Consider the following 24,805-nt stretch of genomic DNA (forward strand, 5'->3'; position numbering starts at 1 on the left):
TATTTTTTACACCTGATCGCTGGTCTCCCGCTGTCACACACAGCGATGCGTGCTGGCCAGCGGGAGACCAGCGACCAAAGAAATGTCCAGAGGTTTCTTCCAGCGATCAGCGATACCGGCAGGGGGGCCGCTCGCTGATCGCTGTCACACACAGCGATCTCGCTGGTGAGATCGCTGTTACGTCACAAAAGTTGTGACTCAGCAGCGATCTCGCTACCGAGATCGCTTAGTGAGACGGGGCCTTAAGAGGCTTTTTATTTTGGCCTTCCTGAACCTTTGGAGGAATTATCTTTGAAAGAACACTTCCCCTTTATCAAGGGTCAAGTTATATTTTCAAAAGTAATGCCATTTGTAGAAGTAAATATGTTAAAATATTTTAAATGCCCAAAATGGAATCAGAACCAAAACACAAACATTTTTCCCATTCCTAGATCACCTTAAGTCCTGGTGGTCTACAGCAGTAAAATGGTAGATTTTAGGATCCCTGTTGGATGGTATTGGGAGAGTAACTGCTGTAGACCTGGGGGTCTGGTGCTTACCTCCCCAAACATACGTCAACGCCGATGTCCTCCTTGAACAGATTATGGAGGGCGAGACAGGACTGAGCAGCCATATGACTGTATGGCTGCTCAGTTCTCTTCCTTCAGCAGCTCAGTCTGATCATTAATGTGGGACGGCAGCCTAAGGCCGGTTTCACATTTGCGTTACAGGCCGCAGCGCCGGCCTGCGCACAGCCGCCGCTAAGCCCCGCCCCCTGCTGCGCCTCTGACGGTAGCTCCGCCTCCGGGCGCATGATGCTGCATGCGTCCCCTATCTTTATCACTAAGGACGCAGGCTGTGCGCAGTATGCGTTTGGCGGCGCCTGCGTCCTTCTGACGGTGCGCCGAGCGCAACCAAATTGCAACAGGTTGCGTTTGGCGCTGGTCGGCGCACCGTCAAAAGGACGCAGGCGCCGCCAAACGCATACTGCGCACGGCCTGCGTCCTCAGTGATAAAGATAGGGGACGCATGACACATGCAGTGTCATGCGCCCGGAGGCGGAGCTACCGCCGGAGCTTAGCGCTGCGGCCTGTAACGCAAATGTGAAACCGGCCTTAAAGGCACCATTGCCCTGTCCTGGCACGGACTTGTATTCTGTGCATCACATTGTCATTGAACAATTACTGATAAAAAAGAGAAACTAGTGATTTACGGTAATAAAAAGTAATGGATACCTCCGCTAGCCTAAGATTTTCAGCTTTCACTCGGACGCTCTGAGAAATGGACTCGAGAACATCGGCCGCACTGGAGTTTTCCTTCCCGATACTGACCAAGAACTAGAAGGGAGAAATCATTCTATAAATGATGCAAATATACGAAAGAATACTAATCATACACATGGATACACACAGGAGAGGCACGTCTACCGCCTCCTTCACCAGGAGACACCGACGGCTCGGATCAGCCTCACCTTTATGGGTTTCTTATGCGGTTCCTTTGCAAAGTAAAACACAGTCAGGACCTTCTGCTTCTGTGGCAAAGGGACCGGTAAATACAGGAACGGATCAAAGGTAATCGAAACCTGCGAGGAGGAAATGAGAAGATTATAGAGGAGTGGAAAATCCAGGGGAATAACAAGAAACGCAATTTATAAATGTAAAATGATCGGCGAGGTAAGGTGGCGGCGAGGCTAAAGATACTGGCCTGGACAGTATTCAACCCATCTCCAAGATCCTATACCAATATGTAATAATAATAATCATAATATCAGAAAATACCTTCAATTAGAAATGTAGTATAGTTCTTCTGATAAGCTATGTCGCTGACCCCATGTGCAGGGTATTGGTATCCATGGTTACAACCAGAAACAACAGTCACTATATGAGTGGTCGTAAATGGATACCTTAGCCCTGCACATGAGGTAAGCGACGTAGAAATGTAGTATAGTTCTTCTGATAAGCTAATTGAAGCCATTAGCTAATATATTATTATTACTACTACTACTACTTCCTCCAATACATATTCTGATAGGATCGTGGAGATGGAAATATCCCTTTAAAACAAAAACTGCAAAACTATGGTTGAAACGCAGATTTTTTTTTCCTCCCATAATTTCTCTATTTTTTTCACCTTCTAGCACATTATATGGAAAAGTGAGCGGTGTCAACAAAAATCATTATATTAATGTCAACAGGAGAAAAAAAAGAAAAGAGGTAAAAATGAAGATTGGCCATGAAAGGGTTACGAAAGGTGCTGGTACCGTATTACATTATGGGGTCCCGGACCCCAATGCTACGCCATCAGAGATGGCCTTACAGCGGTCAGACATCATGACCTCACACACACGCCGGCCGTCTGGTCCACAGAGAGACATAACAATACACTCAAGAAATATAAAAGAGACAGACTCTGCATGTAGATACAAGAAATGAGCCGTTCCAGGCGGAATAACCTCAACCTAAAAACAATATTTTAGTACAGATATCGTCTAGTACAATATTATGTGTAGGAAGAAAGCACAAGAGGTCAGATCCCATCTGCAGGATCACATCCAAGAACATCGAGTGCCTGAACGCATCACAAAAATAACACATTTTCAACAGCTAATATTATATTACTACAACACAATTAAAAAAATATTTACATTTATTAAATGTAAAGGACACAAATTATATTCATGTTATAAGCGCAAGATTCAGGGATCAGGATGGAAAGTATTATTTCTACTATTTCCTGGCTTTGTGCGTGACGTTGTGAAGGACCCCGATGTGTCACACTCATCTCTTCTCCTGCAGGAACTTTTCTTCTTGTTATCGCCCCTCTTATAGTCACAGACTGCAGCGATTCTAGGGACAGGGAAACGGGAACTTTTGCTCATTTTATCACCCATCTTACTAATCACAGCCTGTTCTGGTAGTCACCTCTCCTAAAAGTCTTTCGTTCCAGTTTAAAATTCAGGTATGAACCAGGAACATTTCCTCATGATATCACCCTTCTTGAAAAAAAAAAAAAAAAAATCACAGCCTGTTAATGTCATCGCTATCCCTGTACAACCTCTAGTGAGCTCAGAGAAAGAGAATGTTAAGACTTTTCTTCAGGTTATCACTAGTGATGAGCGAGTATACTCGTTGCTCAGGTTTTCCCGAGCATGTTTGGGTGTCCGTCGAGTATTTTAGTTTTCGTTGTCTTATCTGCATGATTTGCGACTTGCAGACAGGCTGAATACATGTGGGAATTCTCGAACAAACAGGCATTCCACACATGTATTCAGCCTGTCCAGCAGCCACAAATCATGCAGATGAGATGACGAAAACGAAATCTCCAAGCACGCCAAAATAGTAGGAGGACACCCGAGCATGCTCGTGAAAACCCGAGCAATGAGTATACTCGCTCATCACTAGTTATCACCACTCTTACTAATACGTGTGTTTTAACTGCTTCCTTTTCCTCCTGCGGGAACTTTTCTCCAAGTCATCACCCACCTTACGGTCATGTCTCTAAGAAGGGGATACAGGAGCTTTCTTCTTATCACCCCATTTACTAATCATAGCTTTCTCGCCCAGCTTTCAGTGACCCCAGGAAGTGTTGGCATGGACTGGAACCTTTCCTCATGTCATCACCCTCAGCTGCAGTTCTTTGGGCTGTCGCATTTAGGACGGAGCTTCCTAAAGATTATGCGCTGATGAAAAACTGCATGAAGGAGTTTACAGTTGCAAAAAACTGGGTGGCATAATAGAACTTTTTTTATTGGGGGGTTGTACTATCGGAAGAAAAGGTTATAAGAAATGAACTTGGTACAAGCCATCGCCTGCAGCTCTGTGGGAAGGGTTGAGTGATGTAATAAATAGAGATGAGTGAATATGTTCGGAAATGATCGCCGAATCTGAAATTGCCATATTCGTGCCGAATTTATGTTTGACGATCGTTTCCGAACATATTCGCTCATTTCTACTGCCATTGATTCCAATGGCGTTTGGCAAATTCAATATTTGCCGGCACATGTAAAGAGCCAAGTAATAAATGGCGCTATGCTAATAATTGTAATCCGAACATTGAAAAATTTGCTTAACACTAGTGATAAAACATCTATATATGTCACAGAGGGCTCTATAGGAGATCTATACCTTAGCACAGACTGGGCAAACCAACTTTGATTTGTATTGGCCCTGGAATAAATCGACCACAAAGGAGTCATTCCTCAACTTGTGCCGCAGCCATGCTTCATCAGCAACTTCCTGTAAGAAAAGATGAAAAAAAAAAAAAAAAAAGAAAAAAAAAATAGACCTTTAATGTCCTCTCCGGCCTGAGGGAGCGAAGAGCAATTTAGCATCTATCGGTTTCTTCTTGCAAACATCCCCACACCATTGCATGCAACATTAATTTTTAATGTTATAATTGTAATTGTCCTTCCTGATCCAGCACTAATGCAAAAGCAGAAAAAGTATCTGGATCACTTCCAGCTTATGATACACTAGGTAAATACATGGATTTTTGTGATAACTCACAGTAAAATCCTTTTCTGAGACGCTCATTGGGGGACACAGATACTGTGGGTGTATGCTTCTGTCGCTAGGAGGCTGACACTAAGTGAAAAAAAAGAGGTTAGCGGCTCCTCCTCCGTCGTATACACCCTCGCCCCTATTGCGGGCGGAACTCAGTTTGGTGTCAAAGCAGTAGGAGGACAACAAAATCAGCCCTAATACAGGTACAACATGTCCAGAAAAGGACCACCCTTATAATCACATAAATAAATGTGTATTAACTAAACAAAAACAAGAGCCCACTGGCTATTAGGGTGGGTGCTGTGTCCCCCAATGAGCGTCTCGGAGAAAAGGATTTTACGGTGAGTTATCACAAAAATCCATGTTTCTCCTTCGCCTCAGTGGGGGACACAGATACTGTGGGACGTAGTAAAGCAGTCCCTGGGTGGGAGATTGACTCACCGATCCAAGCTACATGCACCTCTTGTTTAAAAGGTGCACCACCGCTGCTTGGAGAATCCTTCTACCCAGGCTCGCATCCGCCGAGGCCTGAGCATGGATATTATAATGTTTGGCAAATGTGTGCAGGCTGGACCAGGTTGCTGCCTTGCAAACCTGTTCCGTCGAAGCCTGGTGCCGAAGCGCCAAAGAGGCGCCCACTGACCGAGTAGAGTGCGCTCTGATCCCTGCTGGAATCGGCGTGCCTTTAATGCGGTAGGACTCCTGAACAGTCAAACGAATCCATCTGGCTATGGCCGATTTTGAGGCAGCAAGTCCCTTCCTGCGCCGCTCGGGGAGTACGAACAGCGTGTCCGCCTGACAAAAGGGTGCCGTCCGCGACACGTACCTCCGGAGGGCTCTTACCAGGGCTCTTACCAGGTCTAACGTGTGAAGAGCCTTTTCCACACGGTGCACTGGTGCGGGAAAAAATGAAGGCAAAATAACATCTTCAATAATGTGACAAGAGGACATGACTTTCGGCAGAAAAGGAGGGGCTGGTCTGAGGACCACCTTATCCTTATGGAAAGTGAGGAACGGAGCTCGACAGGATAGGGCTGCCAGCTCTGAAGCCCGCCTGATGGAAGTGATGACCACTAGGAACACAACTTTCCAGGAAAGGTACCTCAAAGAGATATCCTGAAGCGATTCAAACGGAGCTTCCTGCAAAACACTTAGGACCATGATAAGGTTCCAGGCGTCCATAGGCGCCTTATAGGGAGGTACCAAGTGGGAGACTCCCTGAATGAAAAGTCTTCACCTGCAAATTGGTAGCAATTCTGCGCTGGAACAGGACGGATAAGGCCGATATCTGTCTCCTGAGGGAACTTGGGGCAAAGCCCGAGTCTAATGCTCTATTGACTGAGCTATCCGGGCTCTCTAAGCCCGACTGGAGAAAAGCCAAGATGTTGGGGTTCGAGAATCTCAGCGGAGAAACACCGCGGCCTCGATACCAAGCAAAGAACACCTTCCAGGTGTGGTGGTAAATTCGTGCTGAAGCAGGCTTCCGGGCGCTAATCATTGTAGCGACCACCTTGCTCCCAAACCCTGCCTGGGTTCCAAGATTCAATGGCCATGCCGTCAAACACAGGGTCCCTGAGGCAGTAGATCTGGGCGCTCTGGCAGGCGCCAAGGAACGTCGGCCATCAGCTGCATTAGATCTGCGTCCTACGCTCGACGGGGCCAGTCTGGGGCCAGCAGAATCGCCGGCACCCCTTCAGTCTTGATCTTTTTGATGACTCTCGGAAGTAGAGGCAGTGGGGGAAATAGACATGGGAGGCGAAACTGGTTCCATGGCCGAACCAACGCATCCACCGCGAATGCCTGCGGGTCCCTGGCCTGAGTGACATATGCGGGCACGTTGGCATTCACTCTGGAAGCCATCAGGTCCACATCCGGAGCTCCCCACAGTTGACAAATCTGCTGAAAAACTTCGGGATGCAGAGACCACTCTCCGGATGCAAGACCCTGCCGGCTGAGAAAGTCTGCTGCCCAATTTTCCACGTCCCAGAATGTGCACAGCCGAAATCATCGAGTGGTTTGCTTCGGCCCACTGAAGAACGAGCCCCACCTCGTGCATGGTTGCTCTGCTGCGGGTGCCCCCTTGATGATTTATGTAAGCCACTGCCGTGGCGTTGTCCGATTGAATCCAGATGGGGCGGCCTGTTAGAAAGTGATGAGACTTCCGCAGAGCCAGCCGAATAGCTCGTATCTCCAATAAGTTGATCGGGAGGCGTGCCTCCTGTGGCGACCACCGTTCCTGGGTTGTGTGGTGGCGAAACACTGCTCCCCCACCGAGGAGACTGGCGTCGGATGTCATTACCAGGCAATGATCTGGGGGAAAAGGTTTCCCCTGGGCCAGAGAGGAACTGGCTATCCACCATCCGAGCGACTGCCTGACTTGAGAGACAGTCGGCACTGCCGATCGAGCGTGAAAGCATTCTTGCCCCAGGCTGACAAGAGGGCGTGCTGCAGGGGGCGAAGGTGGAACTGGGCGACAGGTATCACTTCCATTGCTGCCACCATTTTCCCTAGAATGCTCATCCCGGATCGGATGGTATGAGGGACTGGTTGGCAAAGTGTCCGGACTCCCTGCCGGAGAGCTAGCGCTAGAATTACCAACCCTCAGCAAGTATCGAAGATCATTCCTAGGAAGGAGATCCTCTGAGCTGGCACAAGGGATGATTTCTTTGCATTGCCAACCATCCTAAGCGGGCAAGAGTGTCTAGCGTGATGTTGAGCTTTTCCTCGCATGCCCTCGCACTGGCACGGTGGCTCAGTGGTTAGCGCTGCAGCCTTGCAGCGCTGAGGTCCTGGGTTCAAATCCCACCAAGGACAACATCTGCAAGGAGTTTGTATGTTCTCCCCGTGTTTGCGTGGGTTTCCTCCGGGCACTCCGGTTTCCTCCCACATTCTAAAGACATACTATTAGGGAACTTAGATTGTGAGCCCCATCGGGGATGGTGATGTGTGCAAACTGTAAACCGCTGCGGAATATGTTAGCGCTATATAAAAATAAAGATTATTATTTATTATTATGCCCATATTGATGGGCCCTTGACAAAGAGGTCGTCCAGATAAGGCAAGACGACTATGCCTCAAGAATGCAGTGTGGCCATGACAACTGCCATAACCTTTGTGTACACTCTGGGAACCGTGGCTAGCCCGAAGGGTAGCGCTACGAAATGTTGATCACCGATGGTGAAGCGTAGAAACCTCTGATCAGGAGAAAAAATGGGAATATGCAGATATGCGTCCTGGATGCCTATTGAGGCAAAGTATTCTCACTGCTCCATGGCCGATATGCTGATCCTGATGAATTTGTTCAGAAGCTTCAGGTCCAAAACAGACCTGACAAACCCATCCTTTTTGGGAACCGCAAAAAAGGTTGGAATAGAACCCTTAGCTCTTGTGTGTTCCGGCACTGGAACAATGACTCCGTTGTGCTGGAGCGATTTGATGGCTCCCAATAGAGCCCCTACCTGGGTATCCCTGGGAAGCCTGGAAAGAAAAAAACGTCTTGGAGGATATCTGACAAATCCTATCTTGTAACCTGAGGCCACCGATTCCTTTCCCCATGCGTCGAGAGCGAAACTGACCCAGACGTGGTGAAACCAGAGTAGGCGGCCGCCCACCTTGCCGATGTCGTCTGGTAAAGGCCTCGAGTCATTTGGCCGACGATCTTTGGGATCTGGATCCCCTCGATCTGGGCTGCTGAGTATGCATTCTCCCCAATGGGTTGGCTCTATATGAGACCTGCTGCTCCCTATCGTGGTTGGGACGGCCTGAGGCGGCGGAATTGGCCGCTGTAGTCCACCTGGGGTTGAGAAAGGCCCAAAACATGCCCGAAAACGGGTGACGAAAAAGCGTTTTGACCTTTTGTTGAGGGAGAACCCCGCTCTTTCCTCCTGTGGAGTCGGAGATAAGTTGATCTAACTTCTCCGCAAATAGGTGGCCGCACTGATAAGCCAGGGAAGTCAAGCACTTTAAGAAGTAGAATCGGCTTGCCATGTCCTTCACCATAGGGCTCTTCTGATAGAAATTGCATTAGGGGCAGCAAGTGCCGAGCAATTGTCCACATCCAAAGACGCATTGATTACATAGTCTCCGGCCATCTGACCTGCGACCTCCAAAATCTCTGCAGGTAGATCCTGCTCCTGTGCGACCTTGTTTAATGTTTCGGACCATGATATTATAGCCTTGGCTACCCAAGTTGCTGTGAATGAGGGAGCGAGCGCTGACCCTGACACCTCATATACTGAGCGAGCCAAGCTCTCTATAAGGCGATCCGTGGGATCCTTAATTGAGGAAACACTTGGGGCGGATAGCAGGGTCTTAGTGGCTAGGCGAGAAACCGGAGGATCCACCATCGGGGATTCCATCCATTTTTTACGGAGGTTCGAAGCAAACGGATACCTTGTTTCGAGTGACGCTGGAGTATCCAGGTCAAGGGTCGCAATCTGAGGTCTCCTCACTATCAACCACTGGTGACGGGGAGCGAGAAGCAGAACTTACGGATGCCAAGGCACCGGATGGACTGGGCGACACCGTGTGGATTCATTTCCCTCGGGTCTGCCTGGAGTGAGAGCGGCCCCTGCAGGCCGGAGGCTCTTGTGAGGTGGAGGTCCCCTCTAAGGCCGGCGAGCCACTGTCCCTGCCCCCACCTGAGGCTTGAAGGGACTCAATTGCATGAACTGAGACAGTGATAGGGCCCACTCTGGGGGGGCTTGGCACATTGGTCGCGGTCGCAGTGGAGGATGGACACTGAGGTTCTGTTAGGCATTGGGTTTCGCGCGCTGCACAGCGGGAATCCCGAGCCTTGTCCTCTGCGGCCTGCCCACACCAGCATTGTGGGTTCGGTCGCAGGGGAGGGCTCCTGGGCACGTTCGGAGTCACAGATTTCACATAATTTTTTACTCTGCGCTCGTGGAAAACTGGCCCCACAGGAAATGCATGAGGCATAAAGGAACGTGTGCGATTTCCCTTTTCCAGTCATATTGCCAGGCTCAATAACCCCCTCTGTTTTCTATAGGAGGGTTGAGGGAAGGGAGGAGGAGGAAACAAACCCCCTTTTATCGCACGTAGCGCGGCTCCAGGGTCGGGGTCGCACTTACCCTGATCCTGTGTCCCCACGTGCTCCTGCCGCTGCCTCTGCACTCTCTCCCCTGAGTAGGCCGAGACGTCCTCCCCGGTCACGGTCTACCCTGTAATGAAACGGGGGCTCAATTTGTTCGTGTCCGCCCTAGCCACGGGGGGCGGTGCCCGAAATGGCGCCCGTGGCCTAGTCACGGCTGAAGCCGCGGGCTATATTTCTACCCCTGCCCGTCCGCGCGCTGGCGGCCCCGCAACCATGGCGATCCCGCCGGCCCTTCTCTGAGCCGCTCCATGGACCGACATCCACGCTGGTGGCCCCCGCCTGGGGGGGTAGGAGGGAGGAAAGGAAATGCTGGACTAGGTGAGCACCACCTTCCGCCTGGAGCCTTCTCAATAGAGCTCCCGAAACGCTGCCGCAGGGCCCTCCCCAGTCCTCCATACCTGCGATAACCTCTGCTACAGATCCAGCGCACCAGGTAGAGGGGATGGGGTAATTTCTGGACGGTGCAGGCACCCTAGCTCTGTCCCCCCTGCAGGGGCGAGGAGAGGGACCGTCCGCCGCCATGCAGCACCGCCGTCTAGCGTTGATGGAGCAGTGGTCTTGTGCCTCTGTGAAAGCCCATGGTTTCACTACCTAGGGGTGGACAGGGCTAAGTCCGGCATTATGTCCCACGTCGCGGGAGAGGATATGTGGAGGGATACTCATCCGTTGATGGTTTGGGGAAATCGGACCCTTTCAATAGGATGCGTTGCCCCTGTCGTATCTTCATAAAATAAAAAATAAAAATAGTCTGGGGAAAAAGTCCCAGATATGTCCCACGGTACGGGAAAGGATACGCGGAGGGCGATACTCAACGCATGCTCGCCCGTTGATGGTTTGGGGAGATCGGACCCTTTCTTATCTTCATGGGAAGAAGGAAAAAAAAAAAAAAATAGTCTGGAGACATCCAGACGTGTATGCCTCCAAAGGACACTAAGCAAAAAAACGGAGCTCCGCCTGCAATAGGGGCGAGGGAGTATACGACGGAGGAGGAGCTAACCTCTTTTTTTCACTTAGTGTCAGCCTCCTAGCGGCAGAAGCATACACCACAGTATCTGCGTCCCCCAATGAGGTGAAGGAGAAAAAGGTCAGCTCAAGGATGGATCCCTGTACCTCATCTGGCCGCCCGTCCGAATCCACGGTCTCCGTGTATGGCTTATTCTGAATCCGGTTCAGATCTTCGTGGAGTCCGTCCAGCAGGAAAGCCATGAACTCCTGGGCATCGTGCTGAGCGTAGCCAGTGAACTGACTTGCTTTGCTAGCAACAATCGCCTGGGAAAGAGTAAAGAGGAGATTTCATATTAGAGATAAGTGACCACCTTTTTTCCCATTCCAGATACTGCACCGCTCGTCCAAGGTATTGCACCTTAACCCCATTCAGCCAAATAAAAGACCGGGCAGGAGTACCAGACGCAGCCAAAAGCCTCATTTAGACGTCCATGATGCACGGACCGGCCGCAGGTCTCCTGAGCTGAACTTGTCTGCCTCATATATTCCTATGACGTTGTGATGTTTGGGTCAGGAGACCTGCAGACAGTCCGTGCATCATGGAAGTCTGAATGAGCTGTTACAGCATAAGCAGCGCCTGTAATAAGTACTGACCAAACGAGCAAACCGTTGCATTTTACAGGCAGACGTTTGGCAATGCAACTAGTACTTAGAAAATTTGCACCTTTCTTTTGAGCTTCCAGAAACTGAACATTTAAGAGCTTAGAAATCTCTATTGATCGGTCCCTCATGTGCAAGACTGAAAGAAATTAAATGACTATTCCCATCTTGTAAAGTGGTGGCGCACCCTAACCCTCACCAAGATGGATGGGGGTCTGGCCTCAGGGACCCTAACGATCCTGTGAATGAACAGACTTGCAGCAGTGGGTTAGTCTTGGATTCCCTTCCCTGTTTTTCTTTGCCCCGGAACCCAACTGTGTGAGGGAGGGGGCCTATATCAGCAGACAGGGCTGGTTGGAGTTCCTCACACAACATGTGGCCGAGAGTGGAGACATTTAACGAAAAACAGTGCAGGACCTACAGCACTGAAACTTACAAAGGGAGCAAAGATTTGCAGCAGCCCCTTTGGCCCCTTAATTTTTCAGAACAGTGGGTTACGCCAATCAAGTAATGGCATGTCCTGGAGCTATAATAATACCCCTTTGAAAGGTATTATATCATCTTGTTACACGAGTAAAATTGAAAAGTCTTTGTAAAAACAAGCAACTTTGCAATTTACCCCTTCTTAAAAATCCTTTTTGTCCTCAAGAATGGAGGGACTTTTAATTCTGTAGTTTACTGCTTTGTTATCGTCTACCTCTTCGGGGTATCAGAGGAAGCCTAATGAAGGTGTGCTCTTGCAAGTGTGTTGCTTTTGAGCACTGCTGTGAAGATGGTCGAATTTATGGATTCCGCCATCTTCAGTCCCTCTGCGCCCCTCCATCAGAGGTAACACAGAGCAGAGTTTGGGTCAAAGGCTCAGTCGTGCCTCTGATCAAAACTGCCAGTAAGTCGGGAGGCACAAAAACACAAAAACATGCAAAGCCCCCTGTATGCAGCTGTTCTATGTTACACTCACCTTGAGTTTTGATGGCTGGAACGCGTGATGAGTTCCTTTCCAAAGAGCCCTTAACAAGACAGCAAAACTGACCGCAAGACGCCCTCCGGTCCCCAAGGGATTGTTGCAATTGATCTCCGATTCAAACGAATGATCTATTGAGTAATGAAAGATAAAAAAAACAAAATACTAAGAAAAGAATAGAGGCAGAGAGGACAAGATGCATCCTCCTACACTACTGCGCTCTTATGCTGTGAAGTCATGAATGCAACATAAAGCCGCAAACCTTGGAAATAATCCCTCAGCTCTCGGGTGTTCGACAAGGACTGAATGACACTGTTCATGAAGCAGGTGTTTCCCAGGTTGACCAGACCGGTAAATCCCGGCAGGCACACTCGCTTCTCCTCTTCCTCCTGAGCACTGTCGCTGCTCATGGCGCTGTGGGTCATCGGGGGCACCATGCACGTTGGCTTAGGCTATGAAGAAAAAGAAACTTACAGATTGGAGTTCATAAGATGTAAACTGGCGTTCATAAAATGGAAGATGGAGTTCATAAGATGTAGCATACACCTGCTTTATACGAAGATGCGCGTAAAAAACAGCAAAATTATGGTGATGTACAATTTAGCATTTTTACAAAATGCACATTTGCATTAACGCAAACCTGTACATCTAGGCTGAACTATTGACCGGTCACCAGATAAGGTACCAGCCATTTGTTTTTAGCCATATGCTAGCAGCTGTAAAAAAATTAAAAAAAAAAACAAAAAACAGGAAAACTGGGTCCAGCGGTGCCATTCTGCCACTGCTCAGGGCCTTTGACAGACTACAGTGCACATGACCGCTGCAGGCAATCACTGTGCTCAGCAGCCTGATGATAACACGTGCGCGATCTAGTAGTAAAGTCATCATTGCAGCCTGGGAATGATCGGAGCCGGCACCATTGGACCTCAGGAGGGCAAATATTACTGCGTTTGCTATTTTCTACAACCCTAAGAACAAAAAAAAAAAAATCCTGTGCAATAACTTTCATACCTTAAAGTGAAAATATACATGGTGAGGTGAGGTGGCAATCGCTAGAAGGATAAGGCCCAGTGATATCCTGGTGATAGGCCAAGAATGCCTTTTGAAAACTACTTTAAAAGGGATTTTCCAGGAGTATAAAATTAAAAAGGGATGGTCCACTTCCAAATTTCTATGTTTCCTTCCAGTAAAATAACACCTGAACTCATTTTCAGTGTCTGCACGGCTCCATCAGTGTCAACACTGGCTCTCCCAGGGCTTGCGTAACATCATGTCACGCGATCTGTGTGGCCAATTTCATGAAAGCCCTGTGAGAGCTGGCACTGCGCAATGCTGGAACAGAGCAGACACTGGAGTAGAGTATAGGTGTTATTTTACAGGGCGGTTAACACAGGGACTCAGAAAGGGTCGCCCAAGTTATGGACAACTCCTTTAATAAGCATCCTATTTGCAGGACCTAAAGGTGGTACATGGACACAAGTATACAAACGATCACTCTCACCAATAAAACCGTACAGCTATAAATTACAGAAACCTTTTGATACCAACCGAAGTCATGAGCGGCTCTGGCTTTACAGGAACGTGATCGGCCGCTGCTCTGGATGACACTTTGTCCAAATTCGCATCCTCGACTCGTGGCTTCTCCTTTTCCACGGCTCTGGGCTCCTCTTTGCTGGAGAGTGAGTGCTGATTATTTCCAGGCTGCGCCTTGTCGAGGGGGGCAGGACTTGCGGGCATTGCCACCTTTGCACCACCCACTGCACCTTAAAAAGGGGGGGGAAGTAGGGCTTTGTTTAGCAGCAAATATGTAGCAAAAAAATAAGGAAAACCACAAATCATCCCCACTATACCACAGAAAGGGGAACTGGTTTTGAGGTTGTCAAAGATGAAAACATCTATACTGCGGTTACGAGGATCCCCAGAAAAATAGAATTACACGCAGCTGAACGCTCCCGATCCGAGTGCCGGTGGCAGTGCCGGGTATTGACGTGCGAGACACATCCGAGTTTCTCGCAAGTCTGATCCCGGCCTAAAGGTGGAATTCAGGGTACAGACCTTGTGCGGCAGGGGCTTCCAGTCCGCCCCACCTCTGACACTGCTTCTTCTGGAGGGTGATACCAATGCGGATCCCAGTGAAGCTGTATTTGCACTGATCCGGCTCTATAAGATTCCTGCGGAGAAAGCGACTGTGACCACGGTAGCAAGTGACACGTCACACCACATATCCGCACGTGGTGAGTCTCACCTGAGTTTTACCTGCCACCTGAACACTGTGTCAGGGCCACAACCAGGATGGAGCCGGAGAAAATGTAGGTCGCTGAAAAGGAAAACAAAAAAAACCAAACACATACGATTGGTACAAGTGGCAAATTCACTGAGTGCATCCATATGGGGGCCAGCGGGAGAGCGCCCTTTTTGCCTCAATTGGGCCAATATACATGGCTATAACTAGTCATAGAAGAACAATCCTGGTTCCTACCTGGTCTGAAAAATCAGTGTGAAATCCTGCTCCCGAAACAACACCCGGGAGGTCGTTTGGCAGACCTCCTTCACGTACACGTGTACGACCACCACGTCATTCCCCTTCTCATAATGGTCATTCTTTACAAAGGTGAGATTCATGTACGGCTCCACGTCTACAAGGAGGGAAAAGTTTGCAGTGAAAAAGACAACCCTAAAAACTATATTTTTAATGGAAGAACTGTCCCTTTTACTTGTAAATGTGGATAACAATCACACCCCGATTATACACGGATGAGTGTTGCTGAATTACTGTTGGACCGATACATAATCATCACTCTCACTTTCTAAAAGAAGTTCATCAGCAGCTGCAGCATGTATTATACCATTACCTGTCTCAGCCATCCCACGCAGCCCCCGGCCAATGGGGCGGCCCCCTTAAATGGCCGATGCGGCGGCTCCATAAACACCAAGTTGCTGCAGAAGATCCTATAAAAGTCCTTTTTACTTTTTTTTTTTTTTTTTTTAAATAGGATGACTGACAGGAATCTTCCCTTATTTTGTAAAACAAGGTTCTGCAGCAGCGGAGGAATAATGGACGCCCTAACATAATGTTATAGGGACACTAGAAGTCACAGTGTTGCGTGACGGGAGCACATGTACGGAGGTCACAGAGATCCTGGGTGAATTCTTATATTACTAGTGTCATCGGCCATAAATAATAAACCAGAAGGCAGAGCAGCGGCCAGAGTAGGGAAATTCTTTGCCATTTCCTTACAGATATTTTCCAGTTCTTGCACCTGATGGTAAATCTGACACCATCATCGCTGGAACATGCTGACAAAATGACAGCGGATTATCAGACGCAAAGCTAATAGGTGGTAAATCCCCCCCAAAAATGGATGAAGTTCTTATCTGCATAATGTGACCGGCAGCTGCGCCCCTAGGACAATCCATGCCACCCGTGCACAGTGTCCCTTTAAACACCACTTCTAGCACACGGCACCGGGGTGCCGCACACACTGCAGCCATGCACGTCGCCTGTTACCTGTGAAATGATTGCGGGAGACCCGAGACATAATATCCTGGATACGACGATGTATACGGTGACCCCCAGACCCGATTACTAGGAAGGAACCTGGGGGGGCTGCAGAATCTTCCTTCCCGTCTTTCAAGAAAACATCGCAGCCGGTAACATAATCTAGAAGGAGGATGACTGCTGGGGGCTGGGATAACGTAACCTTTCCGCCCAAGCCAAGAAGCGTGTCATGAGTGGGAGCAGAGGCGCCCACGTCAGCTGCGGTCGCAGGCGGCCTTAGTGTCCCCGTCAGCGTACCCTTCTTGCATCTGCCTATCAGAGGTGGTCGGTCTCCGAAGTGTGAAGAGGCCGTGATGTCACCTCTTCCTTTGATTTTTCTGGTGCAGCTCCATACATTTTGTAGCTGCTGAGCAAGGCATGACAGCTCAGTCCTACTCACTTGAATGGTCGAGCTGTAATACCAGTCACTGCCACAAAAGGCGCTGTGCGCGGTAAATGGTGATGGGAAACCAAAAAGCAAGTTCCGAAAAACAGCAGCTTCATTTCAACACACATTTTTTCATGTACGCTAAAATGAATATAAAAAGTCTACACACCTGAAAAAATACCAGTTTTTTGACATGTAAGAAAAAAAAAAAAATCCTACCAAGAAGAACCATCTCAGAACTTTTCCCACCTCTAATGTCGCCAATAATCTGTACAAATCCATTGAGAAACAAGCATTTTCAGGGGAAAAATAAAAAACAACAAAACTAAGGTTGGTGCATAAGTGTGAACACCCTCTTGTAATTGGGGACGGGGTTGTGTTCAGAGTTAGCCAATCACATTTATCCTCATGTTACAAAGTAGTCAGTGCACAGCCGCCTTATTTACAGCAATTCTGATCAACCCCAGAGAAAGTTTTTCTGCTCTTGCAGGATATTCCTGACATTTTTTGGTCTGTAAAGAGCTGACAACACAGCAAAGGGATCTCGTTGTGGAAAGTTGTCAGTCAGGTGAAGGAAACAAAAAAAATATTTCCAGGCATTAGATGTAACAAGAACAGGACACTATGAAGATCTCATCAAGTGGCTTAAATTCGGCAAAACAGTGACATTTCCAAAAACTGATGAAAAGACTAGATGAAAATTGCTCCGGTAGGCTGCCGAGGGGCAGACAGCAGCATTAAAGAAGCGGCAGGAATTTCTGGCAAGTCCTGGTTGTATTCTGCATGTGACAGCAACCTCCCATAATCTTCATATGTGTATCCAGTTGGGTGGGGTGGAAAGATGGAAGCCTATCCTGACAAAAAACATCCAAGCCCAGCGATATTTTGCCAAAACGTACATCAAGTCTGCCAATAGTTGGGAAAACGTATTCTGGTCTCATGAGACTAAAAGGTGGAACTTTTTGGCCATAATTCAAAAAAGTTGCAAAGCCGACACTGGGCATCACCAAAAGATCACCATACCCATAGTGAAGCATAGTGGAGGCAGCATTATGAGGCGTACCTCTCTCCCTACTCACTATAACATCCAAATGGCAAAATATTTGAGACAACCCCTTTAATGCCGACTAGGCTAATAAACAATATGTTTGGAAAATTGAAGCAAGTTAAGATTGACATCCCTTAAAGTGGTTGCCATATTATGAAAACTTTTCCCAAGTCATCCAGTGTGCTATAAAGTAGAAGCAGAGTACACCCATGTTACAGACCTCCCACAGCTCGTCATCCAGCACTGCACAGGTCCCCGCCGGCCGTCATGCTTCGTCTTCTAGACAGACAGATATGTGACTGCTGCAGTCAATCAGGTCATTGCTGCTGGGGTCATATGTCCATATAGCAGGCAGAAGAAGTACACAGCCAGTTTATCATGGCCTATGGATGTGTGACCGCTGTAGTCAATCAATGGCTGCATCTATCATATAGCCAGAAGAGGAGCGGTGAGGTATCAATATGGAGAGTATACTTAAGGCTAAAGATTCGATAGGCCGACAGCCATCCCCCCATACATAAGAGCACACAGCTCTACTAGAGCAGACTCCACTGCCAGCAATTTAACAGCCGGTAATAACCCAATATGCCAGATCGTTCCCTTCCTAGACATTGTCTGTTTCTGAGATGCTCTTGACTCACTTCCCGAAACGGACCATCAGCCGATCGCGAGGATATCGGTGGACTCTGACCTCTTTGCGGGGGGGTCTTTACTTATTATTTTCAGCTGGACAGATGGTTCGGAAAAAAAGAAATCAGTGGACATCTCCCCTATCAGTTAGAACGCACAATAGTAAAAAGATGACGTTTCCATGATTATAACGGCCCGTTACCAGGTAATTACCTTCTGATGTGTCGTCCAGACGGTCATCTGGTTTTCCAGCTGTGGCTTCTTCTTGGGCGACTTCCTTGTGCGATGACCCCGCGATCGCTTCGCAATCATCAGGCACTAATGAAAGTTCATTCTGACAACCCGCAGTTCGTTCAGAAGGAAGTTGTGACAACTCTTCAGACGGCATCAGGAAATCCAAATTTGAATCCCCTTGTGGGCCAGGAACTTGAATACTACAGTACATGGGCTGTACGGCTGGCTGGTGGTCTGCCTCGGGAAGATGTGTCTTCTCTGCGTCAGCAATTACAACCTGCAATAAAAAGTATTGTGATAAAGCCTCTACACCAAGACATTACAATGGTTTGTGACAGGGCTGCAATACCACTCACAGCCTCCGGATGGAAGTGGCGCTGTTTCAGGAAGGGAGCAGCCATGGTTTGTTTTTGTTTTTTTAACTCCTTTGCACTAGTTATGTATTTGATGCAATGTTTACGCATCAATGGTAGGCACCGATAAGAAATGCACAGGGCATCACTACAGATATCAGATACTGGGTAAGTAAGCCGGGCCGGGATGACTGTCCATTTCTAAAATTGTACCTCTGCAGGCCGTATCCCGGGTCAGGTTACCAAACGGAGAAAGGATCAGGGTCTAAGAATAGCGACTGTCCATGCGAATGTAAAAAGAGGAGTAAGGGGCCTTGTGGCAGAGCAGCGTCTGACATGTGCCTTCCTTCACACAGGGGATTTTGGGTTGCCTGTTCTTGGGATCGCCGAGGCTCCATGAGGTCGGATCCAAGAGATTAAACATTTATCACCTGATAATGGTGATCATGATACATTCAGGGGATTGAAATGTGAGCATTTTGCAGATATATACTGAACTTTTATCTTGTGAAAAGCAAAAAGAAAAAATAAGACACTCAACAATGAAATTACAACACCAGGAAAGAAAAGTCGTGGAGCGATGGAAATCACAGAATGGAGACGTCACTGGTCTGCAAATCATGAAAGTATAGAAACAACACTCCTAGTAACATGAGCGACATACGGCCTTGTGCTGCCATGGCGGTAGAGTCTCCGGACTTCTCTCCATACAAGCACATTGGGGATGTCTTTGGTTGGTGATTATGCAGGAGCTGCCAGCAGCGGATCTTGATGATCAGCAGCAGAACCTTCCTCAGACGACCATTAATATCCTCAGTGATATTATCAGAGGCTGGAAATGTCGGTATTATAAATATTTTTTTTTTTTATTTCTCCATCATTTGCAGTTCAGTAAAGTCTCCATCCTGTGATTTCCAGAATTCCAACATTTTGCAATTTCAATATTAATGAGTTTATATATTGGATTCAATAAATTGTTACCTTTTCTTCTCGGACATCCTGTGGCTCCACCTTGGGTTTGGTGGTCAATGGACAATCCTTGGCCTGGATACGGTCAGTACATTTGTTTTGCTCTTTACCGCGGAGACTCTTATTGAAGTCTTCAGAGTTGCCGTTTTTCTGGCTCCGAGGACTGACATCGCGTGCAGAGACTGTGGGGCTGAGCTTATGTGCGGAGCCCTTCTTCACCTGCGTTCCGGTACTAGGGGCTGATTTCCTTGTGAGGGGACTCCTCGCCCTCGGCTCTGCGGCAGCTTCCTGTCCCCGTTTGACATTTCTGAGCTCAGGTTTGATCCTTTTAATTTCCGAGTTTCCGCCGGGTTGAGATTGATTGGAATCGGGTGCAGGCAGTTTCAAAGGGGCTTTTGTCTTTCCATTTTCTTGTGCCGTGAGCGGCTTCGCTGGATCTTTTATGATGTTTTTCTTCTTCTTCTGCTCAGGAAAGAGTGAGAGAAATTAGTAATTAATTACATTGGTGTGTATGCGAATCAATGACATTAGTGCCTGGGGTCTGTATCAGTGCGCAGATGACAGAGGCCGGACTGACCCGTCAATCAATCGCACGAGCCAGGCGAGGAACAAGCAGTGAGGGCTGGAGACCTGAAGTGCTTTGATACACCCAAAGAACTTGCAGCTAATTTGCCTGTAACACCAGGGGAGGATGATACCACAAAGGTGTTGATTTCCGCAGGGTGACAGTGCACACAGTCATACCTTAAGCGTCGGGTAGAAATTCCTCTTTAAAGCGAGCGTGGACGATGCTGCAATTACCTGGAGACTTGGCCATTTGTTCATTGGGATCTTCTTCTGTAAGATGAGCTGGAGGACGTTCCCTTTCTCCTTATACTGGATTTTACTGCACGATCCTTCTATTTCTTCATGGAAATGGCAGTTCCACCGATTGCCCTCTGTTGAAAAAGGGGGAAAAGCACAAAGTAAAATACTGGTATCAGCAAATGACCAGGTGTGGAAAACCCCCCCAAAATGGCTTGCAATTGTAATCACAGCTTTCTCGCCATCGGTGGATACCTGGGAAGTGGATGACGCAGTCCGTGTCCGTGAACTCAGACTTCAGCTCATCCACGTTCATCGCTCCGGGCCCGGGGTTCAGTTTTACAATCACTTCTTCTGAATTCTGCTTCCAGTCGATCATCATGTCTGAAATCAGAAACAATAGTCTCAAAACCCGCCCCGAGCTGGTATACGAGATTTTACAGCAACTCTCCCCCCCCAATAATAGGTCCACAAGGGGTGATCCGCACTGATATCCCCCTGCCCGAAACTCTGCACAGATCTCTACTGCAACACGGCTGTTATCTGAATATACAACTATAAAAGGAACGATGGGTGTATGTGTCTGCCGAAATGATAAGACAGATAGTGCTGCTTCCTTGTCTCTCTGGAATAGAATTAGGTACAGACAGCACTGAAATGATGGAAATTGTGTAGGCACAGATATTACTGCTTCCTTCCCTCTCTGTAAATGGTGGGAGGCTCAGATAGTGCCACTTCCTTGCCTCTCTGTGTAAAGATGGAAGCTTAGATAGTGCCACTAGTATGCCTTTCTGTAAATTACACAGGCTCAGGTAGTACTGCTTCTTTGCTTGTCTCAGGAAAAGATGGTGGCTCAGATAGTGCCACTTCATTGCTTCTCACTGTAAATGATGGTGGCTCAGATAGTGCCACTTCATTGCTTCTCACTGTAAATGATGGTGGCTCAGATAGTGCCACTTCATTGCTTCTCACTGTAAATGATGGTGGCTCAGATAGTACCACTTCATTGTTTCTCACTGTAAATGATGGTGGCTCAGATAGTACCACTTCATTGCTTCTCGCTGTAAATGATGGTGGCTCAGATAGTACCACTTCATTGCTTATCGCTGTAAATGATGGTGGCTCAGATAGTACCACTTCATTGCTTCTCGCTGTAAATGATGGTGGCTCAGATAGTACCACTTCCTTGTTCCTCACTGTAAATGATGGTGGCTCAGATAGTACCACTTCATTGCTTCTCACTGTAAATAATGGTGGCTCAGATAGTACCACTTCCTTGTTTCTCACTTTAAACGATTTTGGCTCAGATAGTACCACTTCATTGCTTCTCACTGTAAATAATGGTGGCTCAGATAGTACCACTTCCTTGTTTCTCACTGTAAACGATTTTGGCTCAGATAGTACCACTTCCTTGTTTCTCACTGTAAACGATTTTGGCTCAGATAGTACCACTTCCTTGTTTCTCACTGTAAACGATTTTGGCTCAGATAGTACCACTTCCTTGTTTCTCACTGTAAACGATTTTGGCTCAGATAGTACCACTTCCTTGTTTCTCACTGTAAACGATTTTGGCTTAGATAGTATTGATTACCTGTCTTTCTGTAAAGGTTGTTATAGTACTCTTTGCTTCTGTTAATGTAAGCAGATAGTACTCCTTCCTGGTCTCTCCCAATAAATGATGTACCTACAGATGTTACTGCCTCTGTGTGCCAGCTGCTATATGATGTAGCCCTCTGTAAATTATGTTATGAGTAGTACTGTCGCCCTATCAAGTTCTGTAAATTATGTAGGTGCAGACAGTACTGCTTCCTTGTTTCTCCCCACAAATTAAATAGGCACAGATAGTACTACCTAACTTTTCCGGCTACAGAAGTAGGCACCGATAGCACCCTCTACGTCCGCTAATGAACAGAACCGAAGATTTAAAAAAAAAAAAAATACCCTGCAGTAAGTAAATAGTAATAGCACATGTAGATAACACAGGGGACTTTAGTTAAATTTGCTTTGATCAAAAATACGTAAAAGTCATCGGAAGGTACCTAATTCATAGTCCACCTTTGTGTCAGCGAACGTAAAAACGGATAAGGACGTCACAATTCTCACTGTAATTTTCCGACCTGATACATGATCCAATGGCCTGGTGGTGTTAGATTCTGTTCAGTGCATTTGTAGATGCAGAGAGAGCGGCATCATCTGCTTACAGCTCCTCAGAGACGGCCTCACAACACGAGGCGAAGCCTCACTACCATGGTAGCAGCATCTAGACTCATCTCCAACCAGCAAAGCTCACATGTGCATCTCCTGCAGAAAACCCGAGCGCTGCTCCTATCTGCCACAAATCACCCACATATGAACCGAAGGGGGGGATATGTACTAAACCTAGAGGAGGGTATAAAAGGCAGAGACCCAGGGTGACAACTGACTGTTACACAGTGGCCGCACCAGCAGAATAGTGAGTGCAGCTCTGGAGGATAATACAGGCTGTAACTCAGGATCTGTAATGTATGTACACAGTGACTGCACCAGCAGAATAGTGAGTGCAGCTCTGGAGGATAATACAGGAGGTAACTCAGGAACAGTAATATAATGTATGTACACAGTGACCTCACCATCAGAATAGTGAGTGCAGCTCTGGAGTATAATACAGGCTGTAACTCAGGATCTGTAATGTATGTACACAGTGACTGCACCAGCAGAATAGTGAGTGCAGCTCTAGTACAGGATGTAACTCAGGATCAGTAATGTATGTATGTATATATTCTTTAATTCAGGAACGGATATAATGATGTACTTCCATTAATAAAGACTCTTCTCCAATTTTCACGCCATGAGTCATCTGTTCTGTGATTGCTCAGTCACCAGCTTTCTGCTTCTCTGTTATTACCTCGCTCACAGGCTTCCTAGAACTTCTTCATAACTTTGTATATTATACAGCCATTTCTCGCGCTTTTCCATTCGCTCCACAACCTTGGAGTGAAGTTCTACATACAATTGTGAGTATGATCGCAGGTAATGAAGAGCGATTCACAGAGCATTGCTGCTGGTAACTCACAGGTTAATCGGAGGTGCTGCCATCTGTTATTATCACAGTGACATCAGAGTAAGACGCTTGAGCTCCAAGAGCCAAATCCCCTTTACAGTAATGAATCCGACTTGACTTTTCTAAAAAGACATCAGCATTTGCTCGTTATCACCATCAGAATAAGTTGCACTAAAATGTGCAGACATCGCTATAGCACGGACATATTGGTTGGAATATCATTGTAAAGTCACATCTTAGAAAACCATTTCATCACCAAAGTCCTACAACGCTGCTAATAGGCTGTGGACGCCTCCAACATAGAAAAATCGATCATTGCTTTAGGTCATTGTTACCTTTAGTTAATAAAACTGAACCAAGTTTCTGTCTGCAATCTTCATTCATTTGCTCAGTCTCAGATCCTGATATACATATTGTCGTCTGACACTAATTTCAGATATTTCTCGAGGGAGTGTCCCTGCCAGCAACATAGGCTGGGCGTGAGCTGTGCCCGTCCCTCCCGGCCAGCAACATAGGCTGGGCGTGAGCTGTGCCCGTCCCTCCCGGCCAGCAACATAGGCTGGGCGTGAGCTGTGCCCGTCCCTCCCGGCCAGCAACATAGGCTGGGCGTGAGCTGTGCCCGTCCCTCCCGGCCAGCAACATAGGCTGGGCGTGAGCTGTGCCCGTCCCTCCCGGCCAGCAACATAGGCTGGGCGTGAGCTGTGCCCGTCCCTCCCGGCCAGCAACATAGGCTGGGCGTGAGCTGTGCCCGTCCCTCCCGGCCAGCAACATAGGCTGGGCGTGAGCTGTGCCCGTCCCTCCCGGCCAGCAACATAGGCTGGGCGTGAGCTGTGCCCGTCCCTCCCGGCCAGCAATATAGGCTGGGCGTGAGCTGTGCCCGTCCCTCCCGGCCAGCAATATAGGCTGGGCGTGAGCTGTGCCCGTCCCTCCCGGCCAGCAATATAGGCTGGGCGTGAGCTGTGCCCGTCCCTCCCGGCCAGCAATATAGGCTGGGCGTGAGCTGTGCCCGTCCCTCCCGCAGAGCAATATAGGCTGGATACGAACTGTGCTTGTCCCTCCCAGTAATATAGGCTGGGTGAGAGCTGTGTGTGTCTCTCGCAGTAATATAGGCTGGGTGTGAGCTCCGTGTGTCTCTTGAAGTAATATAGGCTGGGTGTGAGCTCCGTGTGTCTCTTGCAGTAATATAGGCTGAGTGTGAGCTCCGTGTGTCTCTTGCAGTAATATAGGCTGGGTGTGAGCTCAGGCTGTCTCTCGCAGTAATATAGGCTTGGTGTGAGCTCCGTGTGTCTCTTGCAGTAATATAGGCTGGGTATAAGCTCTGTGTGTCTCTCCCAGTAATATAGACTGTATGCGAGTTCTGTGCATAGCCAGGTTGCCCCTGTCCAGCACAGCTTCTATCCTGCACCTATTTTCACTTCATGCGCTTTCCTCCTCATCTGTAGCCTGTTTTCTCTGCCCTCCCAGAGACTGTATAAGCTTTTCTGCTGCTCAGAATCAGTCTCCTTCCCTCTCTAGTAGCTTACAATATAGTATTTACCTACAGATGTATCCTACTCAGCTCTGCTGCCATACTGCTGCTTCTCTGACAATATAAATAAAAATATAAATCCTATCCGTTATACTATAATCCCACAGATAGTG

At 47.8% G+C, this 24,805-nt stretch overlaps 1 protein-coding gene across 3 annotated transcripts in view; it reads right to left on the bottom strand.

Moving 5' to 3' along the window:
• USP19 (ubiquitin specific peptidase 19) overlaps positions 1 to 24,805 on the bottom strand; it is a 46,788-nt gene that overhangs the window by 15,343 nt on the left and 6,640 nt on the right. For 2 of the 3 annotated variants that reach the window (XM_073569611.1, XM_073569608.1), the window contains exons 3-16: positions 20,380 to 20,508; positions 20,122 to 20,258; positions 19,333 to 19,782; positions 17,978 to 18,275; positions 14,640 to 14,796; positions 14,406 to 14,477; positions 14,216 to 14,331; positions 13,709 to 13,923; positions 12,423 to 12,612; positions 12,158 to 12,291; positions 10,705 to 10,863; positions 4,104 to 4,214; positions 1,451 to 1,561; positions 1,215 to 1,316 (exon numbers count right to left, since the gene is read on the bottom strand). In XM_073569611.1, coding sequence (XP_073425712.1) covers positions 1,215 to 1,316; positions 1,451 to 1,561; positions 4,104 to 4,214; positions 10,705 to 10,863; positions 12,158 to 12,291; positions 12,423 to 12,612; positions 13,709 to 13,923; positions 14,216 to 14,331; positions 14,406 to 14,477; positions 14,640 to 14,796; positions 17,978 to 18,275; positions 19,333 to 19,782; positions 20,122 to 20,258; positions 20,380 to 20,508 — 2,381 coding nt within the window. The remainder of the gene's footprint in view (positions 1 to 1,214; positions 1,317 to 1,450; positions 1,562 to 4,103; positions 4,215 to 10,704; positions 10,864 to 12,157; positions 12,292 to 12,422; positions 12,613 to 13,708; positions 13,924 to 14,215; positions 14,332 to 14,405; positions 14,478 to 14,639; positions 14,797 to 17,977; positions 18,276 to 19,332; positions 19,783 to 20,121; positions 20,259 to 20,379; positions 20,509 to 24,805) is intronic. The other variant, XM_073569609.1, reaches the window with a different exon arrangement.

Source organism: Dendrobates tinctorius, unplaced genomic scaffold (assembly GCF_039654945.1).
Source record: "Dendrobates tinctorius isolate UK_male_01 unplaced genomic scaffold, ASM3965494v1 ptg000027l, whole genome shotgun sequence".
NCBI lineage: Eukaryota > Metazoa > Chordata > Amphibia > Anura > Dendrobatidae > Dendrobates > Dendrobates tinctorius.